Source organism: Alosa pseudoharengus, unplaced genomic scaffold (genome assembly GCF_046254945.1).
Source record: "Alosa pseudoharengus isolate Yale_2024_CS ecotype anadromous, Long Island Sound unplaced genomic scaffold, YU_APseudo_1.1 YU_APseudo_1.1_scf_12, whole genome shotgun sequence".
Classification (NCBI taxonomy): Eukaryota; Metazoa; Chordata; class Actinopteri; order Clupeiformes; family Clupeidae; genus Alosa; species Alosa pseudoharengus.
In genome coordinates, this window is record NW_027468587.1 from 22,781,084 (window position 1) to 22,796,954 (window position 15,871).

The 15,871-nt window shown below is 40.3% G+C and overlaps 2 protein-coding genes across 2 annotated transcripts; one reads left to right on the forward strand and one right to left on the reverse strand.

Annotated features, from left to right (window-relative positions):
* Positions 1 to 3,448: 3,448 nt before the first annotated feature.
* Positions 3,449 to 10,764, forward strand: mecr (mitochondrial trans-2-enoyl-CoA reductase). The gene is made up of 10 exons (XM_076280501.1): positions 3,449 to 3,797; positions 3,959 to 4,056; positions 4,152 to 4,283; positions 5,932 to 6,075; positions 6,340 to 6,442; positions 8,615 to 8,717; positions 8,854 to 8,927; positions 9,283 to 9,343; positions 9,464 to 9,536; positions 10,166 to 10,764. Exons 1-10 carry the CDS (start codon positions 3,541 to 3,543, stop codon positions 10,327 to 10,329), a joined length of 1,209 nt encoding a protein of 402 aa, XP_076136616.1. The 5' UTR covers positions 3,449 to 3,540; the 3' UTR covers positions 10,330 to 10,764.
* Positions 10,765 to 11,097: 333 nt separating this feature from the next.
* On the reverse strand, positions 11,098 to 14,749 carry smpdl3b (sphingomyelin phosphodiesterase acid like 3B). Its single transcript, XM_076280500.1, has 8 exons — positions 14,586 to 14,749; positions 14,131 to 14,344; positions 13,901 to 13,998; positions 13,613 to 13,756; positions 13,042 to 13,211; positions 12,771 to 12,951; positions 12,274 to 12,407; positions 11,098 to 12,158 (listed from the first exon to the last, which is right to left on the reverse strand). The coding sequence occupies exons 1-8, from the start codon at positions 14,659 to 14,661 to the stop codon at positions 11,805 to 11,807; spliced, it is 1,371 nt and encodes a 456-aa protein (XP_076136615.1). The 5' UTR covers positions 14,662 to 14,749; the 3' UTR covers positions 11,098 to 11,804.
* Between the last annotated feature and the right edge of the window lie 1,122 nt (positions 14,750 to 15,871).

Consider the following 15,871-nt stretch of genomic DNA (forward strand, 5'->3'; position numbering starts at 1 on the left):
CATAGTCTTTATAACAAAAGAGCCCATTCCTGGTTATGCTATGCTGTCCGACCAAAGCAGGGGTTGTGTTACTACACTTCTGTGTGAATGTCTGTCTACAGTTTTATCAGTGGGAGGGGTGGGTGGGTTCTATGAGGGTGGGGGGTGGTGGGGTAAAAAAGAAACACAGATGGGAGAGAATTGGTGCTTTATGTCTTGGCTGCTGCCAGTTTTTGCAATCGACTGTCCAGATCACCTGGAGCCGAATGAATGAATGTGTTGACCTGAATGTGTTGACCTGCAGAGTGCCTCTTGACACCCTGAAGGTCCCTGTTGCGATGCCAGGCTCGGTCGCAAGTCTGCCACAGAGCTGCCGCGCGTGCCAGGGCTCACTGTCTACCTCACATGCAGTGTTTTGCCTACCCTCTCAGTAGCCAAACAGCCTCATGACCTCCACTCACCCTCACCAAAGCATGGTTACAGGCAAGGGTGAGCACACTAGGTTGTTGATCTCAGGGCTATAGTGCCAATCATCTATACTTCTGACAACAGATAATGGCAAGAGAAATAATACGTCAATCAGCTATGCCTTTCGTCAATTTTTTTTTGTGTCTCTTGTTTGAGTGTGTTTCAATCAGGTATGTAGGTTTGAGAAGTCCTCATCCCATTTGGTCACGAATAGCCACATCTAGGCATATCTGAGAATGAGAAGTTAGTGTAGTATTGTAGTCCAGTGCCAAAATATCATAATGCCATTCCCTCCATTATATAGTGGCATGTTCCACCATATCTGAGGAAGAGTTGGGGTGCATGTAGACTTAGATAAGTCTTTCTTACCTCTGTTCAAGAAGAAGTTGGCAAATCATTTAATATATACATGTAATTATTAATATTATTAATAAGTCTCTTTTTAATAAAACGGTAGTATTTATTTGTAGCCATCCATGTTGCCACTTCTTTATGTAACACTCGCCTTTTTCCTGGTGCCCTATTAAATCAGTTGCTTTGTCCTCCCAACATTCTTTTCAAACGGCTCTGTTATTTTAGCTTAGGCCACTGTTATTTTTTTAAACTTTTTTTTATCTGTATTATTTTTCTGCTATGCACAAAATGAACTCCTTAAACTGTTACAGCTTTGCATTGTGATGATAGCCAATGCGGAGTTGCACTGCACTACTTCTTGTGTGAGATATGATTTCTTTGCGTTGATTTGTTCAATTACAATCTTTTGTATTTTCTTTTCTTAGAATTATGTGTCATTTTTGTATTCAGTTAATTTCATCAAGTGTTTGTATTATGTGATTGCAGTAAAATATCAAGGGGGTTGATCTATCAATAATCTCTAATCTGAAAACTCAGGGAAAACCTCAGATTACCTCTCTGAGAACAGAATCCATAGAGAATCATGCCAACATGTTTTGAAACAGTTTGAATCATGTTTGATCTCTGATAGCCTATACAACTGAATACATTGCATTATAAATCTGCCATAAATCTGCATTAAAACGGCCAACTTGTCCAAACAAGAATGCGTACATTTTGTGTAATACATGTGAATGATTTGTGAAGCACATCAGTCCATTCACCAATAAATACATTTAGTACATTGTGGTATTTACCTTAGATGTCAATCATGTGATATTGTCATAAAAATGTCAAACTGAATAGAAGAATATCACCTGACGTGACTTTTTTTTTTGTAATACAACAAGTAGTTGCACTTCCCATGTGCTGATACACAGTCGTCTCCATCATACGACTTACTGATGGCTCCATGTGTCCTTGACATAGAAAATAAAAGAAGTTGTCAACGAAATGAAAGTTTAAAACGAGAATAAATTTTCTAATGTAACAGATCTTCCTCTGTTTCAGAGGTCATGTCCTGTCCCTCACTAAGAGTGTTTCTGGTATAGGGGAATAACAGAGCGACATATGGTCATGGGTAGATTGCCATGACTATCTTTACTATAAGAGGCCTTCTTCAGGTCTTCCTAACACTGGCATTTACTCCATTGTCCATATACAGCCAACAATGGTCACACTCACACATCGCTCAATATTTTATCAAATAAGAAAAGGAAGAATATTTTCTATTCATGGATTTTTCTAATTTGCCACGTGGGTTTCAGTTGGCATTCCCTTCTGGATGTCGAGGTTTCCCAGCTCAATCTGTGTGGGATCTATTGACAAAGGTTGGACTGAGAGGCCACTTGAGGAAAGCAGCCGTACGTACAGTAGGTTGGGAGAAGCGTCAGAGAGAGCCTCCTGCTGGCTCTGGCACAAAAGAGAGGACACAAGCTGGGAACCTGGAGGAGAGGGGCAGTGACCGGGCCAGTCGCTGCTAACCCGCCAACTGGAGGGTGTTGTGGTTAAGGGTCAAAACACCCAGAGAAGGTTGGGGACCACCTGACGACCTCTCTTTCAGGCCAAGGCTTCATCCATTAGAAATGGGTGTATGATAGCATAGGCCTAGTATAAAAAAATAATTTGGTGAAAAACAGTTGTCAAAAAATGTACCAATGTGAATATAATGCACAATCACAAGTGGCACATGACACAGGCTTATCTGTTTAAATGTATAGATTATGCATTGTGTGAGGATGTCTTGCCTGTACCAAGAGATTAGGAGGTTTGCGTTGATAATGCAATGAGCTGCATGATAGACCTGATAGACAGACACAAGCTGTAATTATAATACAACCCAGTTTCCAAAGAATGTGACGCTGTGTAAAATGTAAATAAAAACAAAATGTTATGATCAGAAGATCACTTATGCAAATCATACAGCCCACATTTTACACTTTTTTGGAAAGGGGTTGAAGGCAACAAGGGCAACTATATCGTTTCTTACCAATAGGATACATATGAATGAAATACCTATGGGAAGTCTTTCATTTATTTGTTGTGAATAGAAAAGTAGCCTTTTTAAAAGTCTTATAGCCTAAATATCTGGTTAGTGTCATTAACTTTCATTAAAGGCGTAGGCTAGCCTAGTCAGCGACTGTACAATTTCAAGCTCATAACATTTTAGCCACATTCAGCAATCATCTTTCCATTCCGTGAGTAGAGTGTAAAACAAACTAGTCCCTATAGCCCAGGCTCCAAAAAATGGCAACAAACAAAATGTTAGTCTGTCACTCAAACAAAAACGAAACCCTGTGTGGAACTTCTCTGGGAATAGGCTAGGCCTATACGGGAGGGGTGAGCAACCTCTCTGGTATGTTTAGTTTGGTCCTTTGGTTTTAATGCAATGTAATTTTGGATGTAATTTTGGACAAACGTATCTGCTAATACATTTAAATTGAATCATAAACATAAACAAACGCGACTTCCTGCGCAATCGCTGACTGTACCTTTAAATAGCCCTCATTTTTATTTGCGCGTCTATTTCAGAAATTGCGGCAGTTCGCCCAATTTGTTGATGCCGCAGTTACGTTGTATATTACGGTAAAAACAAACATGGCTGCGCTGTGAACCTGACTCGTATGTTCTCAGTTGACAGCTACTTTTCAATTTTGTTTTCAGATGACAACTGTATTATAAGCCCGTCACTAAAGTAAAATGAAAGTGGCAAATGTGTCATGTTTTGCTTTCAAATTCATTCGCCCACATAAGCGCGAATTATGTCGAGCAAGGACAGTAGGTCAGCCGTGCAGTGCAACAATCCAGTTCCAACAGGACAGCCTGCCCGTTCATCTCTCTCCATTCAACAGATGTTTAGGCCACATACTCCACAGGAGATATTCAACCGAGTCATCTGTCAAAGATTGCAGGGGATTGATATATAAAAAACACGGAGACCCTTCACAAGTTCTACAGTAAGAAGAACACACAATGCGTGATTGTAAACTGTCTAGCCACATGGCAAAGCTAAGCAAACCACTTTATAGCCAACAGTCATGGTAGTTTTGCACATATGCTATCTGTTATCTGTAACATGTTGTGCATGATTCAGAATCCCTCTCCCTTGTCCATATAGACTGGAACCTTTGGAACTGCCCCATGTGGGCGCCAAGAGCGTGCTGGTGAAAATGCTTGCAGCTCCCATCAACCCTTCAGACATAAACATGATCCAAGGTGAGGCAAAGTTATGTCAGGAATTAGGCTGAGTTGGGCACGGTTTTCTTCTGCTGTGAGCATAAGAGATGGTATTCTGTTCTTTGTTTTCACAGGTACTTATGCCATCCTGCCTGACTTGCCTGCAATAGGTGGCAATGAGGGGGTGGGCCAGGTGACTGAAGTGGGCAGTCAGGTGACAACACTAAAAGTCGGCGACTGGGTTATATCCAGAGACGCTGGCCTTGGTGAGTCATTCGGAAAAAGTTTTGATTAAATATGCTTGAGGCAGAAAGCATGGGTGATCAGTAGTAGAAATCATCAAATTTGATCAGGAATGACTATGCATGTCTGGCCCATACAGAAAAATAACATATCCACATATATGCAGCTTGAACATATTCCAGTATAAGCACATCTGTTAAATAAATATACTATGTTAAATAAATATATTTCCATGTATTTACAAATATATTTCAAAATATGAGTAAATATTCAATATTGACTTTCTTATATTTTCTGCCTATAATTAAATATATTCAGCATGGACCTTCATGCAAGATATCTATTTTGGGTTCCACATATACTTCCATATACATTCTTGTACTATATATTTATTAAATATATTGTAGTCATCTATTCAAGTATAGTCTGGATGCAGCTGCTTATATGTGAATATATTTTCCCCCCTTGATTTTCCTGTATGGGGAGAGTAGCCAGGCGTCACGCACATCACAAATAGACTGAAGTTCGCCTATAAAAACCAACTTTGCCCATATAAGGAGGTCCGGTGTCTGCGATTTTCTCCTTGGCAGTTAGCTTCAGTTAACACCCGGATCACCTATGGGCAAAGATGGTAGCTTTGGATCCTTTTTATAGGCGAACTTCAGAGGTCTATAAAAAAAAGGAACATGGAAAGGTGAAAAAGTATATGAATAATGAAAAGTAGGCTATTTTATCATAGGCAGACAAACATGTTCTCAGTATGACTGAACCATTAAAAGTTTGTACGGCATTTTCATTGATGTTCTAAAAGGCCCTAGTTTTGGAGAAAAGTGCAAATAGAGTAGAGGCAAAAATACATTAATGGTAGTATAAACTTGTTTTGGTATCATTATTTATTCATATACTATATTTTATTAATGCTGTACCAAATTTTAAGTTCTCCACATAAAATGGGCTTGAAGAGTTTAAAGATTAAACAAGGGGAGGTTGTGTTTTTCATTTTCATAGGAATAAAATGGTATGTGGGGTAACTAGTAGGCACTTGAAAATCTATGTGAAAATAGTTCAGTGTATGGGCATTTAGTCTAAAAAGTGGCAATGTTGGACCATAGATAAAAGTCAGAATAAGAGTCAAAATCATTGTTTTGCCTCAAGGCCAAGAATGAAAACCCATAGGTATGACCCTAAAACCCAAATGACTATAAACTGAGTTATTACCACGTTGATTTTCGCGTTCCTACTAGCTACCCCATACCATTTTAGTCCTATGAACATTACCAAAATATGCAATCACACTTTGTTTTATCCTTAAAATCTTCATGTGCATTTGTTGCAAAGACCTCAAATATTGGCCCAACATTAATAAAGTATTGTATTTGCAGACAAAACAATGATTGGTGCCATATGCCATGGATACAAAGAAATGAGTTTACAAGACCCTCAATATCACCATTTTTTTCAGATCATAATGAGAACATGTCTGTCTTCCACCCCTCAAGATATTAATATATTAATGCCCAAACATGGGCTCCAAGATAAGGCATTTCTGAGAGTGTAGGAAAAATGACACATAATCAAGGGGGGAAATATTTGAGACGGTGCAGCAACCATTTTCCTGGATTTTGTCTGATTTGACACGGAATGACCCATATGTGTTTGTTGCTGAAACAGGCACATGGCGGTCAGCAGCAGTGTGGAAAGAGGAGGACCTGGTCACACTGCACAGCGACATTCCCCTGCTGGCAGCAGCGACACTAGGGGTGAACCCCTGCACTGCCATCAGGATGCTCTCAGACTTTGAGGCATTAAAACCAGGTGTCAAAATAGCAGACATAGAAACCACACAACCTCTTTATGCATTCGCTCTACCTTTAGTTTTATCCATTCGTTTTTTTGCCCATTTATCATTCATCTTTGGCACATTGTTCAGCACTGTCTGAATGTTTTTAAATGTGATTCATTAATACACTTTCCATACCACAATACTATGAATGTTAGTGACATGCTACACATCATGAGAGGGACAGAGATCACAAGAGGCTCTTTGTTTAACTGCGTCCATGTGTGGTTTGTGTACAGGAGACTCAGTCATCCAGAATGCAGCCAACAGTGGCGTGGGCCAGGCAGTTATCCAGATAGCCGCAGCCAAAGGACTTCACACCATCAATGTGGTCAGAGACAGGTGAATGGACACCATTTAAAGGTGCCATGTGTAAGAATTGAGGTAAAAATATCCAAAAAATGAGCTACACGCATCAAAAGAATGAGAAGAAATAAGGGCGATGGATTAAAAAAATGACAAGGTATAGTGCTGCAGATATATCAACCTGAATTATCATGCTAAATAAATTACTAGCCACAGCCCGACAGGTATCATAATACCAGTTTCGGCCATGGGAGGCAGTATGCGGGCAACATTACCGCCAGCCAAACTGCAAGACACGTTTCCCGGTTGTTACTCTAGGGCATACCTGTCAACATTTAGCTTTCCAAAAACGGGAGATTTTTTTTTGGGGGGGGGGGGCAGTGTTTATACCGGATCTGTGTTTGCATATTTAATACGTTTCATACACGTGTTTCAACACTGCATTTCGGTCGTTGCTTTTACCTTACCATTACCTTACGCATGCCAGTTATGTATCCACCAGCTGCCTGCCTGCAGCCTACTTCCAAAACTCCAAAGCTGCTTGCTGTCAGATTTGGTTCCTAGGGAACAAGTTCAGTGTATCAACAACACTTAAAGGAAAATTCCGGTGTGATATTGACCTAAAGTGTGTTGAAACATGATACCGAGTGTGAACGTATGTCTCATAGCCCATCTCGGCTTGTCCCCTGCACTCCAAAATCTGGCGCTAGTTAGCCGATGCTACCAACAGCTTTTTCAATGGTGGTGCTTCGGCATCGGGGTAGCCATGCAAATAAATCACTGTTTTACACCATTTACGAGGCTCAATGTATCTCCACACTTCATTGAAAAAGCACTGGTAGTTTACTTACAAGACGATTTATAGAGACAGTATCTTCACGAAGTTTAGCGTTTGCAGCCATCTTGAATTTAGTCACGATAAGTCGAGTGACGAGTAAGAATGAACAGGTATGATAAGGGATCAGATTCCAAAAATAATTCCGTGGAAATGCATGGATTCCAGTTGCTGCTACTGGAAGAAACTGGAATCCATGCAATTCCACAGAATTATTTTTGGAATCTGATCCCTTATCATACCTGTTCATTCTTACTCGTCGCTCGACTTATCGTGATTAAATTCAAGATGGCTGCAAACGCTAAACTTCGTGAAGATACTGTCTGTATAAATCGTCTTGTAAGTAAACTACCAGTGCTTTTTCAAAGTTCTCAATGTCTCGTTTTAAATGTCAGGGCCCTCGGAAGTTTACCAATGAAGTGTGGAGATACATTGAGCCTCGTAAATGGTGTAAAACAGTGATTTATTTGCATGGCTAGCCCGATGCCGAAGCACCACCATTGAAAAAGCTGTTGGTAGCATCGGCTAACTAGCGCCAGATTTTGGAGTGCAGGGGACAAGCCAAGATGGGCTATGAGACATACGTTCACACTCGGTATCATGTTTCAACACACTTTAGGTCAATATCACGCCGGAATTCTCCTTTAATAACAGTTTATGTGATGTGTTAATCAATTAAATTCCCAACAATTTCACAACAGCTAGTTGTAATACCAGACTCTCTGACTGAAGGAAAATGAAATTGAGCAAAGGTACGTAGACGAGCGGAGCCAGGCTACCTCTGGGCATGTTTCACTGTGTATTCTTTACAGATTCACACTCAGGTCCCTATCTCGGCGATCTAAAACGCATGGTCATTCGCAAATAGCTTAGGGGTTTGTCCAGTCCACATTAGGGGTGGTTTTGTTATGAAACGTTGGATGCCTGACGCAACAAGGCGGTTCTTATGTTTCTTAGTCAGTCCTGCAGAGGAGTTGCTGCTTACATCTTGTGACAGTGCGTCTTCAGCTATGCTTCATATGCGCCTTTTGCTATAGACCAGGTTTTTCTTGGTCAGTGGCGTAATGCTTTTTAGATAGTGTAAGATAGCGATTTTTAGATAATGCGCCAACACCACACCTTAGGTTGTTAATTGCCACACCCCTGAGCGCATTGTTCAATAAAAGAGATGTGCATGGCGAAAATCGGAGTGTACGATAGGGATATGCTTTGCGTTGGGATGATAATACGCTTTGCGCTGAGTTTTAGATTGCTAAAATAGAGCCCTCAGAATTAAACTTTGTGAAAGCATCATTCAGCAAGCGTAATATGTTTGTGATGTTACTGGTGTCTGTGTTTCCTTAATGAACTCGCGTCCGCCCTGTTGCTGTCAGACCAAACCTCCAGCAGCTCACAGACAGGCTGAAGGCCATGGGGGCCACTCACGTCATCAAAGAAGAGACACTCAGACGCCCAGAGATGAAGGAGCTTTTTAAGGTGAATTAGCAGACCCCAAAACATGTCCCTCTTCTGTTGCTACTTATAGTTATGTGCTGAATAAAACATAAACTGGCGAGTAGAATTTATTCACAGTGTTTGCATTGATGAATTGTCTGTGTTTGGCTTGTCATAGATGTGTCCGCGGCCGAGACTGGCCCTTAATGGTGTAGGGGGGAAAAGCGCCACAGAGCTACTGCGTCACCTACAGTAGGTGCAGACTGTTCCACTTTAAGTATACAACATTGCAAATGAAAGTTCATATGATGCAGCATGCGAACATGTATAGATAAACGGTCCTTTCTTCTTCAGCTAGTTGTATTGCTTCTCTCTGTCAAAGCCTTTATATTGTCACAGAAAAACAAGATACTGTAGGTGTTTGATGAATAGAGTAATAAGTAGAGGTTAATTAAAATGTAGATAAAAAAAAAACTATGAAGTATTATTTTCAGTATTTCTGTTTCTTAGGAATACCAATGGAAAAGCTGAACGGGAAGTGGTTTAATATGTGCTGTATGTGTAATCACTAATCAGTTAGTGGGTTATGCACTATTCTCCTCTGCAGGAATGGAGGGACCATGGTGACTTATGGGGGAATGGCTAAGCAGCCAGTCACTGTGCCTGTGGTAAGATCAGTGTTTTACTGGCATGGAAACAGTTTGAAACAGTTTGTTCATTCATGCATGTAGTTCCTTTAACACTACCTGTTGTCATATGACTAAAACCCCTTTGTTTCCTTCCATCAGAGTGCTCTAATCTTTAAGGATGTGAAAATACGAGGCTTTTGGGTCACCCAGTGGAAAAGGAATTATAGTCAAGGTATTTTGACCAGCCGTACATATAAGTTCAATGAAAAACATCCATTATGAACAGTGCAGGGGAGTAACAGAATACATTTAGTGGAAATCCATATTTAGAATGCAACATTTGAATAATTGTATTTAAATAATTCATGGCAACCACCATGTATGCATCTCTTAAGTGACTCTCTTCTCTTCCTCTCTCTGGGTATAGATACCCTAGATATTTACCTCTCAGGAAATGTCAAATTAGCTTTGTTGTACACCAGTGGTGCCTATATCCAATGTTATATTTCTTGACCAATGTTAATGTTATTACATTTTGTGCCTGAAATCCACCCTTCTACTGGGATCAGATTGATTTTTGGATCAAATTAATCCCAATCCTTCCAAAATGTTTGGAACAATACATACTAAAACCAATGATCTAATCTGATTTCAGAATCTGTTTTCCCTTTGAACTACCCATTTTCAAAACTTGATCCAATTTAATAGCCAAAATCCGATCAAATCACTTTTGAACAACTCCGAAATGGTAAACTAGGGGGAGTATATTCTCTTGAGTGTCTGTGTAATAAACTCATATAAACATTAACGTCGTTGATAATTCCCTGTGTGACATGTTGCCCTTTCCCCCTACCCTCACAGATGAGGGGGCCATGCGAGCCATGCTGGATGAGCTCTGCTCTCTAATCCGTGCTGGGAAACTGTCTGCCCCAGCCTGCGCAGAGCACAGCCTACAGGACTTCCACAAAGCCCTGGACTCGGCCATGCAGCCCTACACGTCTGCCAAGCAGGTCCTGGTCATGTGATCAAACTCCTCTGGACAGCTGAGTACTTGTTGGTCTGTTTGCTTGTGACCAAATGTGGTGGTTCATGTCAAGGACACTCTTTTCAGTGTGGCCTCTCCCAACTTTGCAGCATCACTCTTGGTGGATGTTACTCAAGCAGTCATCATGTAATAAAGGGGTATCTTGCATAAAAGTCCAACGTCCAGCTTGCTATCAGTAAGTTTAGTCAGGGCAGTCATTAGTTGTTGATGAAACCCCACTAACATGCTAAGGGAATTCAGCCCTATACTTACATTGGAAGACAATATGAAACAATTGCAATGTTGCTTGAACATACCACGCCCCAATCATCAATGCTTTTGTCACACAATAAATGGCTTAATAAACATTTATGGCATTTATTGAAGAGACATAATAAAAGAGGTAATAAAGCATATTTTTATTTGTATCAGATTAGATTGTTGTTATCAGATTGATTTGTCCAGCCTGGTGTCTGTTTCTCAATACTGCTAGTGATGTCACAGACCCCACATGGTTACACCAGTATCTTCCTTCCTGTTAAGTTCCTCCAAACAAGGTCACAGAATTGGAAAACTCTTTATAGACCATTAGACCAGTATAAATCAAAGGTCATACTCGTTTCACATACACAAGCTGAACATAGCTGCTCCATATAGTGGTTTAATAAGCCTTTGGCATGGGACATACCTTGGGACCACAGGATGTATCATAGGACTCTTGTTAAAAATATTGAAGTGTTCCATGTCCAAAGCATTATCTACATTGAAGGAGTTTACTGCAGGTGTCACCTTTATTTTTGCAGATTACAAGAACCTTATTGTGGTCATAAAGAGTAACATAGATAGATAGATAGATACTTTATTGATCCCCAGGGGAAATTCAAGTTCACCACATTCACAGACTGCTTTCAGTAAGTCCATTCAGTGTAAGATATGGCTTATGATGTACTCAGGAGAATCAATGTCACTGACACTGTTAAACAAATCAGAGATGTTTAGGGCTCTACTTTGAAACAGCAATGCATCACTGGGTTTTGTGGCACAAGTGGTGATATCAATATTTGCTAAATTATTGACACACTGTAAGGTGCAAACAAGCATGAATAGATCATTAGTAGCACTTTTTAACGAAACCACAAGCATGGTGGGGCTTGATGAGAGTCATTCTCTGCATTTGTTTTTTAGAAGTTTCACAGAAATGGTGTGACTTTGAAGGATTCATTTACAGATAACTTCCCTTTAGCGTAGAGACACATGCAAGCATTGTGCTGACCTACCTACTTCCATGTACAATTGTGTGCATAGTATTACATAAGCAAAGTGATTTACCCTAGTCATTAGTGTTCCCATTCATGTACAACAGACTGAGCGCATTGGTTGCCATGTTGTACGTCATACAGATTAGATGCTTTAATGTGTAGCAGTGTGGACAACATATACATATAGAATGTTTTACAATATTTGATAAGTCTGGACTCATGCAATGCTTAGTACAACAGAAATTACCGGAAGCATTGCCACAAATAGGCCAGTAGGAGGTGCCCCGTCTTTCACACACTGGTCATAGTCCTTCTGGTCTATTGCCCTGGCCGCACAGACGTGGTCAATGCGACAGTCTGCATTACAAGTTGACAAGTCATAGCTGACAGAGTTGAAGTCGTAGTATTTCTGCAAGATGCAGGAATCCTGGGCCATGCGATCCAGGATCACGTTCATGGAGGTGGGAGATGCGTCTGGCACACGGAACGCCTCCGTCAGGCGGTACTCTTTCTCCCATCTTGCCTGGGCGACGTTAGCATAAGTCAGGTTCAGATAGTAAGTGACCATGTCCTGGTAAAAACCAAACAGTTAATCAGTTACTGTGGGCCTCAGCATGTAAAACTTGATTAACAATACAATAATAGTACAATAATGCCAAGAACTGTACGCAAACATGCTTTCCTACTTTGACCAAGAGGGAATCTGTGTCATATTCAAAGATGCGTATGCCAGGATTATTGGCACCATCAACAACTCCTGGCAGAGTGGTCTTCCATGGCGTTACACCTGGGCTCAGGAACATGGTGCTGATGGGAGAACCTGATTAGAGAGTCAATGTAGCATCGCGTTAGTTCAGACAGGCCACATAGTCAGACTCAGCTTCTCAGAGTCTGGCAGTATCTCGGCTGACTGCTCAGCTGATCATCACTTGCTCTTACGTTGGAGATCATTCAAGGTGCCTTATTTAAGATGCATTATCCTGCCTTCTCCAGCCGCTTTCTCTGCAAGCCTTTTTGCAACCCATCTCCTCATACATTTGACTTATCAATGTATAGTTGTTCTCATTGATGCATGCTCTGTTCCCTATTCCCTGTACCTTATAGGGAGTCTTTGCTGCATTTCATGGGCTTAATCCAAAATGCAAACTAGAGAGCCATTGCCTGAAGAGTGCTGTTGAATTACCATCTGGGCTGTAAAACATGCGGAAAGAGTCTGTGTGATGATGGCCAAAGAACTGGCCCATGATGATGGCATGATGCTTCTGAATTAGCTCCTGGTAGCGCACATTGAAGTTTTGGTGGAACCACATCGTCTGCCGCTTTTTCTCAAAGAACCCTGGAGGAACGTGTCCTACAATGTACACCTTTGGCACAGAAACGTTTTATACGGTCAATACGTAATCACAACTGCATCACATTTTTCAACAAGAAAGTTAGGGAAAGCAGGCTCACACCTTCTCCTTTTGATTGGCTGCATTTGTTAGCTCTTTGTCCATCCAATCAAATTGATTTGCTGGATCTGGAAGGTCCTGTGTCACTTTGTTCTGGCTGTAATATAGGTTGGTATTAAGCACCAACATCCTGTACCCAGGTCTATTCAACAGTCTCTCTGTGTAGTAGCCACCTACAAAGAACAGAAAAAGACCAATGTTATCAGGAAATGGAAATGAGCAAGTACAGTAATACATGTGTTATGGCTATCAAGATTCTTTTGTGATTTTTTTAAATGCAGAGCTGACCAACAACAACAAAATGTTTTGAATTCTTGTTTTGATAAAACATAAGTGTTTTAACCATTTTTGTTTACAAAAACTGTACAACTTATCTGCATGTTACAGCCTTTGTATGCTTATTTGTGACATTTAATTCATTAACTCATTTCTATTTCTGGCTGCAGTCAGGGTGCACCTTGCACTTCTCACTTGAGAGTCCAACTACATTGTAACTCTAACCATGTATCCTAATAGCGCTCTGTATTAACCTAAAGTAAAGTATTTTGCCAGACAATAAAATGTGAATGGTTACCTATTTTGAAGAGATTTTGAGACTCTGGGTCAAGCCACTGTTTCCACATCTCTGCTGTCTGGTTATAAATATAATTCGGTCCTGCTGGTAACTGGCTCTTTGGATGGTAGTCATGGTTACCAAGAGCAGAGTAAACTTTGGTGTCTGGAAAGGGGGGGGAAATAGATCTCCTATCTATTTAATCATCTTTAAATTCCTTTGTCATCTTATGAACTTTTTTAGGCAAAATCATGACCAGTGGTTTGCTAAAATTAAGAGAAAATTTTAAAATTTTAAAATGTGATTTACTTGGGAACACTTCTTTGATAATTTGGGTAAGATTTCCGATAATGTCAACAACCGCCTTTTCCCCAAGCTGCTCATTGGGCACATGTGGGGTATCATCTCTATGGATAAATGTTAGAGAAACAATTCAATACAAGTTCAAAGAGACATTTAGCATTAAAACATGAAAGAGCTGCTTACACCAAATCAGATTAGGAAGGAATAGTGTCTCGTCATGATGTCACATCACATACCCTGTCCAAAGAATAAAATCTGGATCTGGTAAAATATTTTTCATGGCATATATGGAGGAGTTGATGAGGTCCCATGGTGAATCACAGGCGTAGTCCCCGAACTTCCCTGCCCCCTGCACAGGACGGTTGCCACTAGAGTTACACACTGATGTTGGGTCATCACCCAACCGGTAAGAAGGGTCCCAATGGAGGTCCGTGATGTGCCAGAAATTCCCTGAATAAAAAAAACTTAACAATATAGCCTCAAATCCACTATGTTGGCTTGTTTGTGACTAGTTTCAAACTAGGATGCAGTAGCCTAATCAAGAACTATACAATTTGACTATCTCTCTCTCTCTCTCTCTCTGTGTGTGTGTGTGTGTTGAAAGTAACAATGTTTTAAATAACAAACACGTGTTTGTAGGAAAAAAGTAAGCTCTAACAAAAAGGGCTCCAAAGTAATTTTCAGTTCTCACCTGTTAATGCCACACCACCTTTAAAGAAGAGCACCAGAAAGACGTTCCAAATAAAACACGCACGAACACGAGCCATGTGGTTCGTCGTCAGTGGAAAACGCACAACAGGAAATTATTGAGTTGATCCCATATGACTATAAAGAAAGAGATAAGGACTCGACTATGCTCCTGCGAAGATCATCTCTGACTGGTAGTTCAGTAGCAGTGATTCCCAAATGACACCCTTACAGATAAATCCCCCACCCGCCACAGCAAATTTAGCCTACGAAATGGACGTAGAAGGCAAGACAGCGCTAGCCTATAGGCTACGCTCAAATCTGTGCGCAAGTTTTCGAGTTGCATGTCTGGCTGAGGATTGGAGAGTTTGATAATTATATTCGTGGAATATATAGCCTAGTGATAATTTACTTTTATTGCAATCTACCTTCCGTAGTAGTCCTATAATACATTTAGGTTAGGCCTATGTGGCATTATATTTCAACGAGCACTATATTTCGAGGATAGAAATTAGTTTAAGAGGTGACATTTAAATTAGCCTAATTGTTTTCAGCTACCATTTATCCTGTAGGCTATTAGCCTACGTGGGTTGCTGTGATAGGCCTATTCATCAAACTTTAGGCTAACATGTGAGTCCATGATCTACGCCTATGTGTAGTTCTATTATGAGGAGCACTGTCAAACATTAAATCAAAGTATACTTTACTGCCAAAAAATGAATGACCAAGATGGAAGTTCCTGACGTCGTTTGAAAATGATTTGCGACATTAAGACATGAAATTGATGCTGCTATGCTAAAAATAGCCTATATAGCCTAATGATATGGCATTTGTTAAGTTAACTTTTGACATTTTACCAAACCCTACATTTTAAATAACCTAAAAGTCATTGCCAACATTTTAGAAGTGAACTTGAAACTGATTATTCGAAGCAGAATAATCAGTTTTACTGAACTGATTAGTCTACTATGACAGAACGCCCGGCTGGTGCAGCAGAACGTTTTGTTTAGTAGCAACGGTGTAAAATAAGAATGTGCAAGGTTTTTGTAGTTTTTGTCTTGTTTTGAGGGGGCTATATATATCTATCACCTAAAACACACAGTATTAAAAAGGCGATGAACACAGCATAGCCTACACGCATGCAGTCATTTACAGATTAATGATAACAATGAAACGTTTTAAAGAAAATGAAACTTATGTTTACATAATATATTTGGCTCGGAATCTCGAAAAGAAAGAAAACAACGGCCTTCCCAGAGCGCTTGCGCGAACAACGGCGTGTTCAATGCA